Source organism: Hakea prostrata, chromosome 11 (assembly GCF_041222555.1).
Source record: "Hakea prostrata isolate BN-2017 chromosome 11, UWA_Hpros_2, whole genome shotgun sequence".
In the NCBI taxonomy this organism is placed as follows: Eukaryota; Viridiplantae; Streptophyta; class Magnoliopsida; order Proteales; family Proteaceae; genus Hakea; species Hakea prostrata.
In genome coordinates this window covers 12,399,526-12,422,141 of record NC_142610.1, presented here as the reverse complement: position 1 = coordinate 12,422,141, position 22,616 = coordinate 12,399,526, and the positions used below count along the sequence as shown (strand labels likewise).

Below are 22,616 nucleotides of genomic sequence, written 5' to 3'. Positions count from 1 at the left end.
TGTTCAGAACATAGTTTCGGCAAAGGAAATCAGATTGTTTCCATGATTCAATCGTTTGAGCATTTGAACCATCCTTCCCATCAGTGGGAGGATCCTCTTTTAAGAATCTCGCAAGATTCAAAGTTGTTAAATAAAACAACATCTTTTGTTGCCAAGTTTTGAAGTTTAGTCCTCCAAACTTTTCAGGTTTCTCATGGTGATTCATTGGAATCGAGACCAATTGAGTTGTGTCTGCAGGAGCCTTCACACTCATGTTATCTCCCATATTTCAATTTGAACAAAAACTATTTTAAGATTGTTGGCCAAATTGATAGTAAATTAGGAGAAACAAATGTTATCAGGAGAAACTAGAAGACAACAATCTAAAGAATATATTAATACTAATTAACACGAGAATTTAAATACACTCAATAAGAGAACCTGAACCGGAAGCAAGAAGAGTAAGGAAGAAAAATCGTCGAGGCATGTCAGACGCTTTCCTTAAAACAGATTCGTCCCCTCCACAGTGTGCTTGAGGATTCAACAGACGTCTATCTCCTAGGATACAACGATGTACTTAGCACAAAGTATATCGCAACGACGAACTTGACATGTGCCTTCCTTCTATCACCACACAATTCAAAACACAAAACTAAACTCCAAACCAAAGTCAAACCGTTGACAAAACTAACAAATCGTTTTAAGAAGACCCTTAAAGCACACTTAGCACTCTTCATAAATCATAAAAGAAAACACAATACAACAACCATCTTCACCAAGGGGGGATCCCTATTTATAGAGGTGGTCTATGTCTCTTTAACTAGCTTGATAGATGAAAAGCCATAGTCACTTATTACCAAACTTAATGAATTAAGTTATGAGAAATGAAAAGCTTTAGCCAGTAATAAACAAGCTAGAAACGAGAAGTTTCTTGGGAAATCAAGAGTCCCCAAAACCCTCCATAATTATGCTAGGGAAATGAGAAGTTTGTTGTTAGGAAATAAAAGGTCTCATAACCTCCATTAATGAACTCTCCTTGGGAGATGAAACACCCAATAATCCATAGGTATTCCATACATTTATTTTCACAAATGCATTTATTTCCACAAACTCTCCATATCATTCACATTCACTCATGCTCGAAGAGCATATTCCAACACTGAGCACTAGAATTAGTGGGTAAAGCATGCACATCCAAACATGCTTATGTATTTCTAACAATTGTGTTTAAAATTCAAGACTTCATAAACGAGCAGGAAATCAGTACTAGAACTTGGCCAGAGTTCAAAAGAAATAGAATTTGAACAATTCCTTTACACATTTCCATTTGTTCCTTTAGAAATTGGTTTATTTTAGCATAGATGATAGACATGAAAGAGGAAGAAGATTATCTTGGGCAAAAGGGGATTCCACAGGGTAGCAGGAAGGTTGTTTGAGATAATAAGCAAGCAAATAGGCTCTATTGCTTTGTCTTTCCCTTCGCATTACTAAGTACTAAAGAAAATAGGCTATATTGCTTGTCTAGATGGGGTTGAACACCTGGTGTTAGATGATAGGTGTAATATCCAGCCCTATTCTAACCTTGACCCTGACCCGGATCCACTGTTGTATTCAGGTCCGAAGACCCGAAGCAGTGGAAGAAGAGATTTATGGACCATTTTGATTGATGATCATGATTCGGAGACCGAGCCCATAGACATTGACAATGATACCCCTTGCTTAAATGCATTGTCAGTGTTTAAGGAAAGTCTGCGCATCGGAGAAGATTAATATGGTTGATGTACCAAATGACTTCCTGTGCACAATCCGAAGGTATTTCCCAAAACTAGACTTCTTAATTGAATTGTGGAAGAAAACCTCACTCAATTTGACCATGTTTAGCCTTTCAAATCCCTACTTGAAGTTGATGTTCTAAACCTGAGTTTTCTGCTGGAAATATTTTGGTCGATCCTTTTGGTCGATACCATCGACCAAGGACCATCGACCAAAATATCCCAGTCTGCCAAGTTAATGATTCCATGGAATATTCCTTTTCTATTTAATATGACCTCGAGCCTTGAGCCTTTTGCAATCATTTTCTCACCTGGGAACGTGGGGAGAGCTTCCCAAAGCAGCTCCTTGGTTAGTGTGAAGGGTATCTCATCAAAGACACTTAGTTTATCATTGATTCTTGTCTTCATCTTCCACACTAAGGTATGACTCCTCATTCCACTCTCTACCCTACCATTTTCTACTCTTTTCTATTGTCACCTTGCTGATGAGACATTTGGAATGGTGCTGCAACCTTGCAACCACCACTCCAAGTGCCTACTCATGTTCAATCCATGATTTCCTTAGCTATTCATTGATGCTATGCTTATATCTCATGCCTAGCATATGTATTCCATGATTTACCTATTAACATCATGCCATTTGATATAAAACTGAGCTATAGAGTGTATTATGTTCATGTTTAACATTGCCATATGATTCCAATCGAATTCCTATTAGTTCCTCTAACTATTGCATGCTATTCCTCATCAATGCAATCAATTCCAACTCATGCCATGATGTTTATCACTTGAACTTGATAGCTCAAATTGGGGCTTTTTAATTAAACCATTGGATTGGGTTAATTCCTTGATTTATAGTGTCCTACTACTGTTGTTAAGTATGCCTCCAAGTTTCAGATTGATCCGAACACCGGAAGACTCATTTCGGACCAAAATCCACTATTCTGCCCCGAAGACAATTTTGGTCGATCCTTTTGGTCGATACCATCAACCAAGACCATCGACCAAAGTTGTTGCTGACAGCAACCTTGGTCAGTTTTGACCCAAATGACATCCGATCTTCCCGACTTCTTTTCTAACTTATTATTGATGTTTGTTTAGGGCCTTAACAATTCTATTGGACTATTCTTGGTATTCTCAATTCATCATCAATTCATCCAAGGTAAGGATGGTTATATCCATAAACATATAAGTCATCAAATATTGAACTGTGCTTTATTTAAAGAATGAAATCCCTAAATTTCCTTTCAATCATTATGAGACTGTTACATATGTGTTAGAACAGTAGCATTTAAATCTTTATACTCTTGTTGTGTTACTTTATCATTTTGATTTGCTTATGATTATAATGATTCGTTTCAATATCATGATTTGATTACTATTATGAATATGCATTGGATGCATGAGAAATGATGAGATTGGATGTGTGATTGCTTACGTATGACTTGGGATTTGGGGGGTGTCCTACTGACACTTCTGTCCTTGGGCATCGGAGGGAATAGTATGGGATGTTCTCCGATGGTGCCTATCGACACTCTCCCGAGTTATTGGATGACATACATAGGATTGTCTAGTTGTGTGGCTAGGTTCATCCTTGTCGTGTCAGACCCGAATCGGAAGGGCATTGAGACCGAACAACCCATGGTAGTGTATGGTTGGATGGGCGCTCTAGGCCGGTAGCCAATCCGGTAGGGGACATAAACCATGCTACGGATACCTGAAAGGGGCCATTTATTGGTAGAGTTGCATATGGATAGACTTGGGCTCACGGGCGCTCAAGACCGGTAACCAATCCGTGAGAGGACGTGAGAGCTTCCCGTTTACTATATGTGGATGACCAATAGGGTTGATGAGTCCGAAATCCGGGATTTCGCTGACTCTAGTGTGGAGGATACCGGAAAGGATCGTCAGGGGCGAGGAATGGACGTATCTGAATCTGATTTGACCGACTGAGTAGATGACTTGCATTGGGCTAGGCTTTACTGTGACATGCGCCAGTACTTGACCAAAAGGTGATGTGAGAGAGTGGTGACCGATCCCCTTACCACGGCTTTTTGATGACTTTACCGATCTTCCCCGGGCATTCCCAAGATATGGAAATGGGAGAGTGACTGACGACCCAGAGAAGTACGGTGCTATGACTTAAAGCATGTCTACCCTAGAGACCAACATTCATAGAGTTAGGCTCATATCTGCATCATATGTTCCATATCGCATTGCATTATTATATGTTCTGAATGTGTATGATTTCTAATTTTGGAATAACTTCCTTGCTGAGTTCTTCGAACTCATTCCTTTTTGTGCAAATGTTTTAGGTTACATTCCAGGTACCGAAGATTACAATGGCACCTCCTATGAGGCGGACTATGATTCTACATACTACCCTCCGGGTAGTGGCGTCGGTGAGGATCCGTATATTGGAGCCGAGGAGGATTACTATCCGCACCAGGGTTAGCCCCACAGGTTGTGCGGGAGCGGCAGCGTTGGGTTTACTTCATCCGTACTGTTGAGGAGACTACCATTAGTATAGAAGAAACCCTAGCATAGTGCCCCATTCCCCTGGTGTATTTGTGGAACCTTGGATCTTGTAATTAACTTGTTTTTGAATTATTCTGGTGACACTTGTATATGTAACTAACTTGATTTACTTCTTTTCCGCTGCTCTGAGAGGGTGGCTACCACACCTTCTCACCCTTTATGATTTTGATCACACTCTATTATTATCTATATTCCGCACTCTGATTTAATTAATCTTATCTTATTCTGATACTTAGTATTAGCTGTTTTTACCATTGATTATTACTGTTCATGATTGTGTTACCGTGTATGTGGGAGGCATGGACCTCAGATCATTGATCCTTGGACTGTGGATCACATCCCGGGTATTCCAAATGGGGTACCGGCTGGGTGGATGTGACAGATTGGTATCAGAGCCCAAGATCAAGTGGAACCCCGACCACAGAAACGGTGACGGAACATTCCAAGTCACAGATCCAAAAGTGACTCAAGTACTCCTAGAAGTGAATAATAGATAACCTGGACTAGAAACCAAAATATTTACACATAATTTGACTCATGAATAAGACACAATAATATAGACAAAATAATTGAACTTAATTGATTTCATAGGGAAATTTTTACAAGTCTGAAAAAGAGAAATACATCCATGATGACATAAAAGAAAATTCCTAGTGCTGTCTATGTAGGTGAACGACACCTGCGATCTGTCTGATCCCTCCTAGATCTGAACTCCTCCTCCAGTCGTGCAAACCTCTCACTGAGGGTGCACATGTGTAACTCCATCCTCCCCTGCCGAGCCTCGATCCTCTCAAGAATAGAGTAAATCGATGACTGATGAGAAGCCACATCTGGAGCCTCAAAAGTCGAGCGTGATGGGCCTCCGACCTCAGTAAATCGTGGAGCGGGAACCTCCTCATGCCTCGGAGCCTCCTCATGACCTTGATCATCATCCTCACTATGCTCATCATCGTCACCACCATCATCATCATCAATACTATCATCCTCCGAGTCGTCATCTCCTGATGCATCATCGATATCATCCTCATCCTCTGATCTGACTGCATCCTGGAGCCCCATCTTCCTGATCAACCATGTACCAATGGGCTCACCTAAATCTCGACCCTGAATCATAGGTGTATGCTCCAAGTCCACACCAAAGTACTCAAAGATACGAGTCAAGAGTCGACCGAAAGCCAAGTTCCTATCCCCAGGAAACTCGATCCGATCAATCATGACATTTTGCATGATGTATGCTAAATCGATTTGTACTCCAGTATACATACTATAAATGACCAGTGCCTCCATCGCCGACACTTTGTTATGATGCCCTGCTTTCGGAAGGATGTTTCACCCGACGATGCGAGCGATAACTCTAGCTGAAGGACGCATCGCGGTACCACACCGGGGCATATAGCACTCAATGTCATCCCATTGAGTCATGCACACCTCGTATACCTCATAGGGAAGAAGCACCTCTGTGATATCTGTGCCAGCGGGAATCCACCAACGGGAATCTCGTACGATCGGTACATCTAAGATGCGAGCCAGTGTCCTCGTAGTGAAACTGATCTCTCTACCTCCGACCATGGAATCCATGACAATCCTAGAACCATCCCTCGGATCATCCTCTATACGGTAAGTCAGATTACTATAGAAGTATCTGATAAGATCTGGGTAGACTGGCTGTGCCATAGTGTATAAGTGAAGCCAATCCATAGCCTCTAATCTCTCTCGGATGCGAAATACCTCTAAATCATCCACATCCACCAATCGTCCGTGCTCGATCGGTATATCATGGAAATAATGCTCGTATAGAAACTCCGCCATAGGAGTAGTGAAATGCTCCTCGTCTATGACCTCAGCCCGGGGAACAAGTCCTCTACCCCTGTCCACTCGTCTCCCTCCTCTAGGCATGGTGGATCTATTGAAACAAGGAAAGAAACTCATTTGGATTAGTCTCAGTGTGTGATTGTTAGATGAAGGGCATTTTCGTAAATTTTCAGAAAATTCGATTTTGGTGAAATTTTGATTTGATCATTCTAACATATGCATAAGACCTATACAAGCATGCTAGAATACTTTATTTGGTGAAAATCCATCTTTTTGGCATATTCAAAGTGAAAATTCAGCAAGTAAGAGAGAGAAAAATCCCTCTTTTGGCTTGCATTTGTGATTTTTGAAAAATTGGAATTTGACCGAATGGAGAGTGAGAACACTTTTCCCCTAGTAGATCAGTGTTGTAGAAATTTGTTTCATGTCAAAATTCCTTTTGGTTTGAAAATGAGACAAGTGCTTGTAAAGTTGAGTTTTTGTGAAATGAATAGTGTTTTGGTAACCAAAATAGATGCAATCTTGTGTTTGGAACTTAATCTTGCTTGAAAAGTTATGAAAACATGTTTCTAATCATTTATATGTATGATTCTAACCATTAGCTACAAGTATTATTCAGTTTTTATTGAAGAACACAACAATGGTGAATGAGGTTTACAAGAAAAGAGAAAAAGAAAGAGAACTTACTTGTGTAGATGATCAAGTGAGATTATCAAGAATGATTGAAGCCTTGAATCAAGTCCTAGGACTTTTGAAAACCCTAGAAAATTGCTTTCTCCAGAGCTAAACTCGAAATGGTTGAGTGAGAAATGAAAATGAAATGAGAAGTGGGCCCTTTAAAACTGATTTTCGCGCAGAATTTATTTTGGTCGATACCATCGACCAAGAAGCATCGACCAAAATTCATCATTTTTCTGCATTGGGTTATTTTGGGAATTTTTGATTCTTTGACTCATTTCCTTTGGATTTTGATCAATACTGATTTATTTGACTGTTATATTGATAATTCTAACCATGATTTGGTTATCCTATTCGTTGGCCAAGTTGTCTTTGTCAAATTTGAAATTTTGGTATCCTTATCTTTGATCCTTGCAGAATGGTCTTACTTAGAAATCGTTTCGTCGGATCCGGAAGCAACGGAAACAAAGAAACCCCTGCTGGGGGCTCTGATCAGCAGACACAGGACAATAGCCACACCACGAATGGCATTCTTGGTGCCCCCGATATTGGAAGCTTTAGAGATATCGCGAGCGTCATGACCAACATGATGCAACAGCAGGCTACCCAATTTAATCAAATGATGACTGGTTTTGCTACCCTTCGCAATGAGAACCGTGCCGGAATTGGAACTGGCAGAGCCGCAGCCCCTCTTATGGAAAGATTCACCGGGACACCCCACACCCGTTTGATGGAAAGTTTCCTAAAGTTACAAGTACCTTCTTTTACTGGTGTGACCAAGGACACCCTCTTTCCGAACAAGTGGCTTTGTGAGTTGGAGAAGGCCTTCAGACATTTGCAATGTTCTGATGCTCAGAAAGTGTTGTTTGCCGAGCAGAAGCTTCAGCAAGAAGCTGATGCATGGTGGGCTTCCACTAGGCCTATCCTTGATCAGACCTTGAATGGTGGTGTTGTTACCTGGAAGAAGTTTAAGGAAGCTTTTTGCAAGAACTACTTTCTAGAAGCTGTAAAGGACGCAAAGGAGGCCGAGTTCATGGCCTTAGTACAAGGTACTTTGTCTGTGCTTGAGTATCAGCAGAAATTTGAAGAACTTTTCTTCTTCGCCCCCGAGTCTATTAAGTCTGAAGAAGCCAAGGCGAAAAAGTTTTTCAAGGGTTTGCGACCTTCTATTAAGGCATACCTCACTGTCTTGCCTCTTGAAGGATATGCTCAGGTGGTTCAAAACTCAAAGAAGCTTGAAGAAAATGAAAAGGAAAATGCTCGAGTTTAGAAAACCTGGCAACCTAGACCTTCTGGATTTGTGGACCGCACTGATCGGCGTTTTGCTAGACCTACTCCTTATCCTGCACCCGCCTTTCAGCCAAGAAATTTTGGTCAGAATCCTAATTCCCTTCCTGTGAGCTATTATGGTCAGTCCAGTGGAGCCAGACCTCAGGGAGCTACTTATCCTCCTAGGCCTGTGATGGTGAATCCTAGACCAGCTTATCAGAGACCTCCCCCTGCTGCAGCTCCTATTGGACCGAAAGATACTACTTGCTTCCTCTGCAAGCAAGCAGGCCATTATGCTCATTCCTGCACCAAGAAGTCTGTGCAACCTCAAGCTTCTGTAGTGAAGGGTACTCTTGCTGCTACTTCTGCCCCTCCCTCTAGCAAAGTGTTTAGCATATCTGGTACCGAGCAAGACCCCTGCCACGATGTTGTAACAGGTACTCTGTTAGTAGCTTCTCTTCTCGCATTTGTATTATTTGATACGGGTGCATCACATTCATTCATATCATCTACTTTTTCCTTGAGAACTAACTTGACACCTCGATGTTTATCTAGTCATTTATCTATCTGTACCCCTGTTGGGTCTGCTATTAAACTAGATGAAGTGTTAGAAGATTGTTCTGTTTTGATTTGTGGAAGGAATCTGAAGGCAAACCTTATATTGTTTGACATGAGAGATTTTGATGTAATCTTGGGAATCGACTGGTTGACCTTCTACAATGCCGTGATCTTATGCTCCTCAAAGAAGATTCAGTTCCGTGTAGAAGAGAATTCAATTTTCGAATTTCAAGGAGAGAAGGGAAGATTTAGCAAGAAGACCTTGTCCACTCTAATGCAAGTCCATGCCTTTTTGGGAGATGCTTTGTCTGGAAGCAAGGTCAGAGAGAAGAAGAGACTTGAAGAAGTCAGAGTTGTTAGTGAATTCCCTGATGTTTTTTCGGATGACTTGTCAGGTTTGCCTCCTGATAGGGAAGTTGAGTTTTCTATAGACTTAATTCTCGGAGCGGCTCCTGTATCCAAGGCCCCTTACAGAATGGCACCTACCGAACTCGAAGAGTTGCAAACTCAATTAAATGAACTCTTAGAGAGAGGTTTCGTGCAGCCAAGTGTGTCGCCTTGGGGAGCTCCGGTCTTGTTTGTAAAGAAGAAAGATGGTAGTATGCGTCTGTGCATTGACTACCGGGAATTGAACAAGCTGACAATCAAGAACAGATACCCTTTGCCTCGGATTGATGACCTTTTTGATAAGTTGAAGGGTGCTGCTGTCTTTTCAAAGATTGATTTGAGATCGGGATATCACCAGCTGAAGGTGAAGTCAAGTGACATCCTTAAGACAGCGTTCAGAACAAGGTACGGACATTATGAATTTAAAGTGATGCCTTTCGGCTTAACTAATGCCCCTGCCGTGTTCATGGACCTCATGAACCGAGTATTTCACGATGTACATGATAAATTTATAATCGTTTTCATTGATGATATCTTGATTTACTCAAAGAATGAGGAAGAGCATGCGGAGCACCTGAACTGCACGTTGCAAAGGTTGAGAGAAAAGAAACTCTATGCTAAATTTAGCAAGTGTGACTTCGGCTCTCAAGTGTAGCATTTCTTGGCCATGTTGTTTCAGCCGAGGGTATTCGTGTTGACCCAGAGAAAGTCCAAACTGTTACTGATTGGGAAAGACCGAAGACCGTGACTGAGATAAGAAGTTTTCTTGGATTAGCAGGATACTACCGGAGATTCATTGAAAACTTTTCTAGGTTGGCTGCCCCTATGACTAAGCTAACTAGAAAAGAAGAGAAGTTTGTCTGGACCGATTCTTGTGAGAAGAACTTCGAAGAGCTGAAAGTTAGATTGACAAGCGCCCCGGTTCTGACTATACCTGATAGTTCCGGTGGATTGACGGTCTACACTGATGCTTCTAAAAACCGGTTTGGGCTGCGTGTTGATGCAACACTGAAAAGTAGTGGCTTATGCCTCTCGACAACTAAAGGATTATGAGCGGAACTACCCCACTCATGACTTAGAGCTTGCAGCTATTGTATTTGCTTTGAAAATTTGGAGACACTATCTATACGGTGAGAAGATCGCCATCTTTATGGATCATAAAAGTTTGAAATACTTCTTCACCCAGAAGGAGCTGAATATGAGACAGAGAAGATGGTTGGAGTTGGTCTCTGACTATGATTGTGACATCCAGTACCACCCGGGTAAAGCAAATGTAGTGGCGGATGCTCTTAGTAGAAAGAGTCAAAGAAAATAGTTGGATTTAAATGCTTTGAGTCGGCCTTTGTTGTCCTCGATGGAAAGATTTGGTTTGGAAGTGGTCCCTAAGGGTTCGGATTGTATTCTCTATGCCATGACTGCAAGATCCTCCCTTAGAGATAGAATTGTTGCCTTGCAAAGTTCTGATCAAGAGTTGAAAGAGAAGATTGATAAAATTACCTCGAATTCAGAAATGGACCCTACTTTTAGTACATCTATGGATGGTACCTTATTGTTTAGAGGTAGACTCTGTGTCCCTGCTGTTGTTGAAATCAAGAAGGAAATATTGAAAGAAGCACACCAGTCCATCTTTACAGTACACCCTGGAAGTACCAAAATGTACAAGGACTTAAGGGAACATTTTTGGTGGAATGGTTTGAAAGCAGACGTTGAAGACTTTGTTGCCAGGTGTGAAACTTGCCAACGTGTGAAAGCTGTTCGCCAACCCCCATCTGGATTACTTCAGCCCCTTCCTATTCCTAGTTGGAAGTGGGAAGATATCTCAATGGACTTTGTGACTAGCTTGCCGTGGACGAGTAAGGGAAATGACACTGTGTGGGTGATTGTTGATAGGTTGACTAAATCAGCCCATTTCATTCCTATGAAGATCACCTACTCTTTGGATAAGCTAGCTAGACTTTATGTGGACAATGTAGTTCGTCTACACGGAGTGCCAGTGAGTATTGTTTCAAACTGTGATCCTAGGTTCACCTCAAGGTTTTGGAATGGACTGCAGAAAGCCTTGGGAACCCAATTGAATCTGAGTACATCTCATCACCCACAGTCTGATGGACAATCTGAGCGGACAATTCATATTCTTGAAGACATGCTTAGGTCTTGTGTGGTTGACATGGGTGTGGGGGGATTGGAAATTTGGGGGGGCACTTTTATTCTTTGAGCTTGCTTGGTTTTTTGTGTTTGCTGGGGTGGAAATTGGGATGAACACCTAGCCTTAGTCGAGTTTGCCTATAACAACAGTTATCAAGCAACAATAGGCATGGCTCCGTTTAAGGCTTTGTATGGTAACACTTGTAGAACGCCCTTGTATTGGACTGAGACTGGTGAAAGAAAAGTCTTAGATCCAGAGATCATTGAAGCTACCAGTGATATGGTTGACATGATTCGGGAAAGGATCAAGTCTGCTCAATCTAGACAAAAGTCGTATGCCGACAAGAGAAGAACCGACTTAGAATTTCCAATTGGAGAGAAAGTTTTCCTTAAAGTATCACCTATGAAAGGGGTGACGAGATTCAATGTGAAAGGAAAGCTTAGTCCCCGCTTCATTGGACCTTTTGAAATTTTGGAAAGGGTTGGACCTGTAGCATACCGCTTGGCCTTGCCTCCGTCACTTGCTGGAGTTCACAATGTGTTCCATGTTTCAATGCTTCGGAAATACCTAGAAAACCCGGAGCACATACTACAGCAAGCACCCGAAGGACTTAGTGCCGATCTTTCTTACGATGAAGGACCAGCCGAGATCCTAGATAGAAAGGACAAGCAGTTGTGGAATTGCACCATTCCTCTGGTGAAGATTCGATGGAAAAACCATACCCCTGAAGAAGCTTCATGGGAGAAAGAAGAAGACATGAAGGAGAAATTTTCTCATCTTTTTGGAAGCACAGGTACGCTTTCAATTTCGAGGACGAAAATCTTTAAAGGGGGGGAGAATGTAATATCCAGCCCTATTCTAACCTTGACCCTGACCCGGATCCACTGTTGTATTCAGGTCCGAAGACTCGAAGCGGTGGAAGAAGAGATTTATGGACCATTCTGATTGATGATCATGATTCGGAGACCGAGCCCATGGACATTGACAATGATACCCCTTGCTTAAATGCATTGTCAGTGTTTAAGGAAAGTCTGCGCATCAGAGAAGATTAATATGGTTGATGTACCAAATGACCTCCTGTGCACAATCCGAAGGTATTTCCCAAAACTAGACTTCTTAATTGAATTGTGGAAGAAAACCTCACTCAATTTGACCATGTTTAGCCTTTCAAATCCCTACTTGAAGTTGATGTTCTAAACCTGAGTTTTCTGCTGGAAATATTTTGGTCGATCCTTTTGGTCGATACCATCGACCAAGGACCATCGACCAAAATATCCCAGTCTGCCAAGTTAATGATTCCATGGAATATTCCTATTCTATTTAATATGACCTCGAGCCTTGAGCCTTTTGCAATCATTTTCTCACCTGGGAACGTGGGGAGAGCTTCCCAAAGCAGCTCCTTGGTTAGTGTGAAGGGTATCTCATCAAAGACACTTAGTTTATCATTGATTCTTGTCTTCATCTTCCACACTAAGGTATGACTCCTCATTCCACTCTCTACCCTACCATTTTCTACTCTTTTCTATTGTCACCTTGCTGATGAGACATTTGGAATGGTGCTGCAACCTTGCAACCACCACTCCAAGTGCCTACTCATGTTCAATCCATGATTTCCTTAGCTATTCATTGATGCTATGCTTATATCTCATGCCTAGCATATGTATTCCATGATTTACCTATTAACATCATGCCATTTGATATAAAACTGAGCTATAGAGTGTATTATGTTCATGTTTAACATTGCCATATGATTCCAATCGAATTCCTATTAGTTCCTCTAACTATTGCATGCTATTCCTCATCAATGCAATCAATTCCAACTCATGCCATGATGTTTATCACTTGAACTTGATAGCTCAAATTGGGGCTTTTTAATTAAACCATTGGATTGGGTTAATTCCTTGATTTATAGTGTCCTACTACTGTTGTTAAGTATGCCTCCAAGTTTCAGATTGATCCGAACACCGGAAGACTCATTTCGGACCAAAATCCACTATTCTGCCCCGAAGACAATTTTGGTCGATCCTTTTGGTCGATACCATCAACCAAGACCATCGACCAAAGTTGTTGCTAACAGCAACCTTGGTCAGTTTTGACCCAAATGACATCCGATCTTCCCGACTTCTTTTCTAACTTATTATTGATGTTTGTTTAGGGCCTTAACAATTCTATTGGACTATTCTTGGTATTCTCAATTCATCATCAATTCATCCAAGGTAAGGATGGTTATAACCATAAACATATAAGTCATCAAATATTGAACTTTGCTTTATTTAAAGAATGGAATCCCTAAATTTCCTTTCAATCATTATGAGACTGTAACATATGTGTTAGCACAGTAGCATTTAAATCTTTATACTCTAGTTGTGTGGCTAGGTTCATCCTTGTCGTGTCAGACCCGAATTAGAAGGGCATTGAGACCGAACAACCCGTGGTAGTGTATGGTTGGATGGGCGCTCTAGGCCGGTAGCCAATCCAGTAGGGGACATAAACCATGCTACGGATACCTGAAAGGGGCCATTTATTGGTAGAGTTGCATATGGATTGACCTGGGCTCACGGGCGCTCAAGACCGGTAACCAATCCGTGAGAGGACGTGAGAGCTTCCCGTTTACTATATGTGGATGACCAATAGGGTTGATGAGTCCGAAATCCGGGATTTCGCTGACTCTAGTGTGGAGGATACCGGAAAGGATCGTCAAGGGCGAGGAATGGACGTATCTGAATCTGACTTGACCAACTGAGTAGATGACTTGCATTGGGCTAGGCTTTACTGTGACATGCGCCAGTACTTGACCAAAAGGTGATGTGAGAGAGTGGTGACTGATCCCCTTACCACGGCTTTTTGATGACTTTACCGATCTTCCCCGGGCATTCCCAAGATATGGAAAGGGGAGAGTGACTGACGACCCAGAGAAGTACGGTGCTATGACTTAAAGCATGTCTACCCTAGAGACCAGCATTCATAGAGTTAGGCTCATATCTGCATCATATGTTCCATATCGCATTGCATTATTATATGTTCTGAATGTGTATGATTTCTAATTTTGGAATAACTTCCTTGCTGAGTTCTTCGAACTCATTCCTTTTTGTGCAAATGTTTTAGGTTACATTCCAGGTACCGAAGATTACAATGGCACCTCCTATGAGGCGGACTATGATTCTACATACTACCCTCCGGGTAGTGGCGTCGGTGAGGATCCGTATATTGGAGCCGAGGAGGATTACTATCCGCACCAGGGTTAGCCCAACAGTTGTGCGGGAGCGGCAGCGTTGGGTTTACTTCATCCGTACTGTTGAGGAGACTACCATTAGTATAGAAGAAGCCCTAGCATAGTGCCCCATTCCCCTGGTGTATTTGTGGAACCTTGGATCTTGTAATTAACTTGTTTTTGAATTATTCTGGTGACACTTGGATATGTAACTAACTTGATTTACTTCTTTTCCGCTGCTCTGAGAGGGTGGCTACCACACCTTCTCACCCTTTATGATTTTGATCACACTCTATTATTATCTATATTCCGCACTCTGATTTAGTTAATCTTATATTATTCATGATACTTAGTATTAGCTGTTTTTACCATTGATTATTACTGTTCATGATTGTGTTATCGTGTATGTGGGAGGCATGGACCTCAGATCATTGATCCTTGGACTGTGGATCACATCTCGGGTATTCCAAATGGGGTACCGGCTGGGTGGATGTGACAATAGGGATCACTCCATGATTTTGTCTCTTAGGAACCAGCAGTCTTCTAGGGCTAGGTGCCTTTAGATGAAGAAAATTTGATTTATGTAGGGTTTGCAAGGGCTAGGGATAGGCTTTCGCCTCCCTTGTTCAGGGGCCGGGGGTGGTCAAGGGTCCTTGGTGAATTTCAGAGTTAAAACTGCCTTTAATAACAATACATGCGTAGATTAAGTGTCTAAAAATGATTAGGTAGTTTTAACTTTTTCTTTTTCTTTTCTCAAGTTTATCAACACTCTTTTATTTGACTAGTTACGTGCGAAAACTATGAGATATAAGATGGCATCATGAACAGTGTGTGGACGACAATAAGTTACGACACCCTACTGACTCTAAAGCATGGAAGGATTTGTTAGGTTATATCCTGATTTTGGTAAGTGTCTGTGAATTTTAAAAGTAACCGCAAACGCACGGTATCGTGTAGCTAACGGGTCGACCTCAAGGAGAGATGCCACTTATAATTCAACTTCTTAATAGTAATGCGTGAGTGGAATGATTAAATTTTTGTTAACTAATTCACTAAACTAAACAATCCTAATCTATACGTCTAATGCAATCGAATTGAAACGAAAAATAAATTAAACACAATCAATGCATAAATAAAAGATAGGAAAAAAAAATGTGAACAATAAAAAGAAAAAAGAAAAAAAATAAAACCAGTTAGTATGTTAAAGCAGTTAGTAAAATTTAGTTCATAGTTAAAATGCAGATGCAACACCACCCGTCACCAGAAGGCGAGGCACGACTGTAGGCTTGCTCCGGTTATGTGGTTCGAGATGATGAATGAATAGGCAGAAAGTAAATAACAAAGCAATTAAAGGAAAAGGAAGCCTTAACCAAAGAGAGGCACGACTGTAGGCATCTCTGATCAAGGATCCAGGGGAAGGGAGAACAATAAATAATGTTGAAAGTAAATCCTAAATTAAGAATATGGATCTAGAATCGGGAATGGAAGGAGGAGAGAAGATTAATAAAAAAAATTACTTACTTGCGAATTGAACAAATGATTCGAATCTCAACCAACCCTAACAACCAGATCTAGATCTAGAATGATCTAAATCTGCAATTGCTAGACCCAGAGGAAAACTAATCTAAAAACTTGAAACTTGAACTTGAAACTTGAACTTGAATTGCATTACATAAAAATTAAATCTAAACATTGAATCTAGAAATTTAAAATCTCACAACTGCAAGTAAAGAAAACTAGATAAAACCTTAATAAACTAAAGAGAGAAGAAAGAATGCTTCTACTAAGCTCTAGAACATCTTCTCCTTTGATGGAGTATGCTCTCCTTTTATAGAGTTTACATGAGATATGAAGCACGGCAGAATTTGAGTAAAACTCAGGGTTTCTATCTGACTCAGCCAATTAGGGTTTTGACGTACTAATCGCGCCGACTTAGAGAGATCAGATGCATAATTCCACCGTTGGATTTGAGGTTTAAGTAGTCGTGAAGCTCTCTTCCAAAAATCAGCACGATCGGGCATCGGATGACCGTTCGATGAAGGGTTTGATCAAAACTGGACAGAGGCATTCAAAAACGGGATTTTTCCTCTTTTTCTTTCTTAATATAATTCTTTTTCCTCTTTTTCTTTCTTTAATTAAATCCAAGATATGAGATAAGATATTGAGGTATGCAAGGACTCTTTTCCATTTGGACTCTCTCAATAATATCTCTGTAGATTTGATTTAAAATCTCAGCCGTAGATCAAATTTGCCTTTTTTATCTCTTCAATATTTCGGAGTTAGCCCATCATGCTCCAGATCAGGCCCATTTTCGCATTTGAGAATTTGAATGGACTTCTTGACGTGTAAAATAGCATGATTCAAGCCCAAAACTCCAAATATTTGCTTAAATCTTGAAAAGTCCTAAAATCTGCAAAAACAACATAAAACCCAAGGTAACTCCACTCTAAGTGTATTAAATGCATGCTTTATGCCCTAAGATTTCACACATAAATGTGCTCATCAGACCAAAAACTTGTTTGTGAAATTTAAAAGTAACCGCAAGCGCACGGTATCGTGTGCTAACGGGTCGATCTCAAGGAGATATGCCACTTATAATTCAACTTCTTAATTGTAATGCGAGAGTGGAAAGATTCAATTTTTGTTAACTAATTAACTAAACTAAATGATCCTAATCTATACGTCTAATGCAATCAAATTGAAACGAAAAATAAATTAAACACAATCAATGCATAAATAAAAGACAGGAATTGAAATTGCGAACAATAAAAATAAAAAAGAAAAAAAAATAAATAAAACCAGTTAGTATGTTAAAGCAGTCAGTAAAATTTAGTTCATAGATAAATGCAGATGCAACACCACCCGTCACCGAAGCCAGAGGCACTACTGTAGGCTTGCTCCAGTTATGTGGTCCGAGATGATGAATGAATAGGCAAAAAGTAAATAACAGAAAGTAAATAACAAAGCAATAAACAAAGCAACAAAAGGAAAAGGAAGCCTTAACCAAAGAGAGGCACGACTGTAGGCATCTCTAATCAAGGATCCAGGGGAAGGGAGAACAATAAATAATGCTGAAAGTAAATCCTAAATTAAGAATATGGAGGGGTAGATAGAAGCGGGAATGGAGGGAGGAGAGAAGATTAATAAAGAAGGTTACTTACTTGCGAATTGAACAAACGATTCGAATCTCAACCAACCCTAACAACCAGATTTAGATCTAGAAGGTAAGTAACCCCGTAACATTAGGCTTGGGCTTGCAAGTGATGGATTTAATCCATTTAAGAGGATTAGCTCAAAGCATAGTACATGGCCAGTCGACTTGATTCCTTACAACTTGCCACCATGGATGTGTATGAAGGTGCCTAACATGATTCTTACATTGCTTACTCCTGGATGAAGATAGCCCGGGAATGATATAGACATATACTTACAACCATTTTTATGAAAAGTCTTTATTCTATTTCTACTTGGATGAATGCATTTTATTCTATTTCAGTTTCAGTTTCAGACATAGGAGTATTTCCCTCCAAAAACGTTCCTCTTCCTCTTCATTGTGTATCTCTACCTCTAAAGAGTTGTTTGTGGGAATGTTGGGGGTGGGATTTCCTTGGAATAACTCCAACACAAGTACATGGGACAGCAAGAGTGCTCAAAAAGTCATATGTTAAAGAGAATGCACAATTGTGGGCTAAGATACACACATTAGAGGCAACAACGTCGGCGCAGTCTGAAGAGATAGCTAGTCAGGCTGAAAAGATTTTCGCTCGAGGCTGGCTACTCTTTGCTCAGGGCTGACATAGAGTTCCTAATGCAAGAACGACATACTTGAGGCGAGTATGCTTCTTACTTTCAATATCCTTGCTTGATCCCTATTCTTGGTTTTGGTTTTTCTCTAGTTGAAACATTATCTTTTCAGAGTAGACCTACCTGATTTTGTTAAGCCATGGCGTTTCTATGATGGCAGAAGTGACAGAGTTGATTTGGAAGGTTCCAACGAGCCTACCTCCAATGATATTCTTGACATCCTTCCATCAGATCCCTTCGGCATGGACGTAAGTGCCACTTTTACTGCTCTCACAGAATGGATGGAGGACTTGGAACCACATTTTGAGAAATACATAAGAAGTGAAGCTGGTACAGAGAATGGAGATTGTCAGGTTTATACGGGGTTCAACTTCTACTGAATTGATGAAAGTTCAAACCCAGTAGGCCAGTTTGATGGATGGGAGGAGGACAGAGATTTTGGTGACGGATCATGTGATGGTACATCAGTATGCAATGTGGAGGACATCCCTAGTTCTGATGGAGTTGGCAGTTGTCAACTCAATGATTCTCACGAGGCTGCTGAATATTGTTCCCCAAGAGAAAAGGCAAAATCTCCACATGAAGCTTTGCTCTTTGCCCTCTGTTATCTTGGTGTGCAAGATCTCCTTTCTATTGAAAGGGTTTGCAAAGCTTTTCGTTTTGCAGTGCAAAATGATGCCCTCCTGTGGATGAATATTCAAATAGACAAGCCATTAAATGAAAAGCTCATAGATGATGCTCTTATGCAGCTAGTTGGTCGGGCTCAAGGCAATTTGCAATCTTTGAGTCCAGTGAAGTGCTCTAGGATCACTGATGATGGTCTCAGACATGTCCTTGAAACTAATCCGCGATTAAATAAGGTATCTACTACAACCGTTTTCTTAGTTGCACGGTATCTATTTGAATTCCTGTATTGATTTCTCTTAATTAATATGTTCCATTCATGGATGTTATTGGATGTGTTAAACTAAATCAATGAAAGGAATAGTTTTAGATCCTTTACCTTAGTGATTTTCTGCAATGGATATAGACACGAGAGGTGCCTCTTTGCGTTCCCTTTCTCTTCTTTCAGCTTGTGAACTCTATAGGTTATTTCCACGCTTCCAAATTGGCGAACCACAATGATGGAGGTTCAGGATTAGCTTAGAGAATTCATAGAGCATAGGAGAGTATACTTAATCATGTGTTTTTGTTTGGTTTCCATCTCTTTATTTATAATGTTTTCCCTCAATCCTAATTCCTTAATTAGGGTTTTCCTTAAACTCATCTTAGGGAGGGAATATTAGAGTCCTCTTTAAACTCAATTAAATAGAGGTGTAGTCATCTTAGACTACATAACCATCTTGCCGCCACCTATGGCACAAATTGTAGTGGGACCACCCACTCGCCACAAGGTGGCGGAGTTATCCAAATGCTCTCATCAACTCTAATCCTTTCAATGCAGAAATGGAACGTGCGACCTAAGAGATGTATCTAGGGTAGGAGTGCTATATCAAATCTCCATCTAACCAACATAGCACATCACTTGAAAATTATCTCATATACCCTAAACAATTCAATTATACCTAGTTCCACATTCTCAGTCCCTCATAGTGAGCAATGTGAACTATCCTCATATGATGTACTCATGACTTTGTCCAATGACAAGTTGCCCGGACAATGAGTCACATCATTGATGGGTATAGAATGAAAAGTTTTCCCATAGCCCTCATGTCATTTGGATTATCCCCAACTGCTTTCCCAGTCTTACCCTGCAAGACCGCATCATCCATGATCCTAAGGAACAAGCTAAAGTAGCATCATTGGGTGTCCTCCTCGTGGCATAGTCTAAAGTAAAGGGTACAAGTAGGATCAACAAAATGTGATCATGATGGCTCACACAGTGACGAAGAAGGGATCCATTCAATCACTCTCATCATCGGTCGACTTCAGCACATGCAACACAAACATGCATGCTATGGCGTAACTCCCACTGAAATGGGCATGTCACAAAAGAAGAAAAAAAAGCCATACGAATCTTGGTTCAGTCGCTACTTAAAGCACCTAACCTAATTCTTCTACAATCAGTCACACATTGACCAATTATAAAAGATTCACATTCGGCTACAATCCAGGCAACACAGAAATGTGATAATTCTATGTACGACCATTGAGGTCTCATCTTAGTTCCAACTAAGGCGCCTGAATTGGTTTGAAAGCCCCCTAAAGCCTTACAAACCCTTAGGCTCATCTTGCTCACTATCTACAAGCGTCAAGGTGAATTACCCGTGTGAGTGGGTCAATTCCATGCCTGGTGACATCTTCATAAATATATACTAACTCACTGCATCACATCATCTGCATGTGAGAATAGGCTAAGACTTCTCAAAAGTCTTCTAAGCCAAACTGCCTCTTGAACAGCAGCTGAGCATGCAACATGCTCAGCCTCCATCGGGGCAAAGCAATGCAAGTTTGCTTCTTACTGCTCCAAGTAACAGCTCCACCTCCAAGGACAAAAAAACATAACCTGAGGTAGACTTTCGGTCATCTTGATCATTGCCCCAGTCAGCATCACTGTAACCTCTCAATCTAAAATCTGAACCACTATATGTGAGCCTGAGATTTGTCGTCCCACGAAGGTAACAGAAAATCCTTTTCACTGCCTGCCAATGGGTAAGTCTTGGGTTACTCTGGTAACGACTAACCATCCCAACAACATAGCAGATATCTGGGCGCGTGCATATCATTACATACATTAGACTACCAACCGCAAAAGTATAGGGTACTCTTGACATTTGATTTTTTTATTCTTCACTCTTAGGGCATATATCTAGGCTCAGTCTGCACGTTTTGTCCATTGGTGTGTCAATGGGCTTAGAATTTTGCATGTGGAATCGTTCAAGGACTTTCTCTAAGTAAGTTTGTTGAGACAAACCAAGAAAGTTCTTTGAGACAAACCAAGAAAGTTCTTTGAGCGATTCCTCACTATCTTGATGCCTAACACAAAGTTGGCTTCACCCATGTCCTTCATCTCAAATGTGAAGGACAACCACTCTTTATTGCGACAATCATGTCAATGTCATTCCTTGCTAAAAGGATATCATCGACATATAAAGAGAGAACTAAGAATCCTTTCTTGGACCGTTTTATATACACACAATGATCTTCATCAATCACATCAAAGCCATTAGAAGTTACGGCATGATGAAATCTAAAATACCATTGTCTGGAAGCTTGTTTGAGGTCATATATGGAACGTTTAAGGGGGCAAACTTTGCGCACATGTCCCTTAGACTCAAAACCCACTGGTTGATCCATATAGATCTCTTCGCCCAATTCTCCGTTGAGAAATTCAGTTTTAACGTCCATTTGAAAGAGTTCAAGATCTAGTCTTGCCACAATAGACAAAATAAGACGAATGGATGCTATCCTCACCACAGGGGAGACTGTCTCATCATAGTCCACACCCTCTCTTTGGGTGTAGCCCTTCGCCACAAGTCGTGCCTTATATTTGTCAATCGATCCATCGGCCTTATGCTTAACCTTAAGAACCCATTTGTTCTCAATAGTTTTGCAATTAGGTGGAGGATCAACTAACTCCCAGACTTGGTTCTTTTCCATAGAACTCAATTCATCTTCTATAGCAGCCAACCATTTGTCATTAGCATGTGTGATAGCGCTTCCTTTAGGGATGCAGGCTCCTCCTCATCAGCTAAGGCACACAAAAGGGCGTCCCCTTTAATCTTGAATCGACGACGGGGAATATGTCCTCTTGTGCTTCTACGTGCATTGAGATCACAATCATTTATGGGTGTCGTGTCCCCACTAGGTTCACAGTCTGCATTCGTGCTCCCACTTGGTGCACTATGACCAATATCTTCTCTGGCGACTAAAGGATGTGTTCTTTCCCCACCCTTGCCAAGAGGATTTGGTATGCTGTGATCCTCCTCCATCTCATAGAGATCAAGATCTCTATGCACATTAGATAAACTAATGTAATTTGCTTCTAGAAACTCGATATCTCGTGACTCAATCTCAGTCATACCTCTACTAGGGTGTTCACCGTACATAATGTATCCCTTAGATCTATTAGGATACCTCACAAAGATGCATTTCTTAGCTCTAGGACCTAACTTCCTGTACTTATGGGAAGAGGTGTGAACATAACCAGCACAACCCCATGGTCGTAAATGTCCTAGAGCAGGGTTTGTACCTTTCCATTTCTCATAGGGTGTAGATGGTATTGACTGAGATGGTACTCTATTCAGGATATAGGCTGCAGTCTGAAGTGCATCTCCCCAAAAACTAATTGGGAGGTTTGCTTGCGCCATCATGGACCTAACCATGTCCAATAGAGTTCTATTCCTTTCTTCTGCTACATCATTTTGTTGTGGAGTGTTAGGAATAGTTAATTGTCTCACAATTCTTTTTCTTCACACAATTCTTTAAATTGTTCAGATAAATATTCGCGCCCCTGGTCAGT

The 22,616-nt window shown here is 40.9% G+C and overlaps 1 protein-coding gene across 1 annotated transcript; it reads left to right on the top strand.

Moving 5' to 3' along the window:
• Positions 1-1,340: 1,340 nt before the first annotated feature.
• On the top strand, positions 1,341-19,071 carry LOC149000155 (F-box protein SKIP14-like). The gene is made up of 3 exons (XM_089139132.1): positions 1,341-1,406; positions 18,247-18,484; positions 18,560-19,071. Exons 1-3 carry the CDS (start codon positions 1,341-1,343, stop codon positions 19,069-19,071), a joined length of 816 nt encoding a protein of 271 aa, XP_088995258.1.
• The last annotated feature ends 3,545 nt before the right edge of the window (positions 19,072-22,616 follow it).

Coding starts and splice junctions, on each gene's coding strand:
- LOC149000155 (XM_089139132.1), top strand. CDS start 1,341: ATGATAGACATGAAAGAGGAAGAAGATTATCTTGGGCAAAAGGGGATT. Junction 1,407..18,246: donor TTCCACAGGGTAGCAGGAAG/GTTGTTTGAGAT, acceptor GTTTTTCTCTAG/TTGAAACATTATCTTTTCAG. Junction 18,485..18,559: donor ATACATAAGAAGTGAAGCTG/GTACAGAGAATG, acceptor CAAACCCAGTAG/GCCAGTTTGATGGATGGGAG.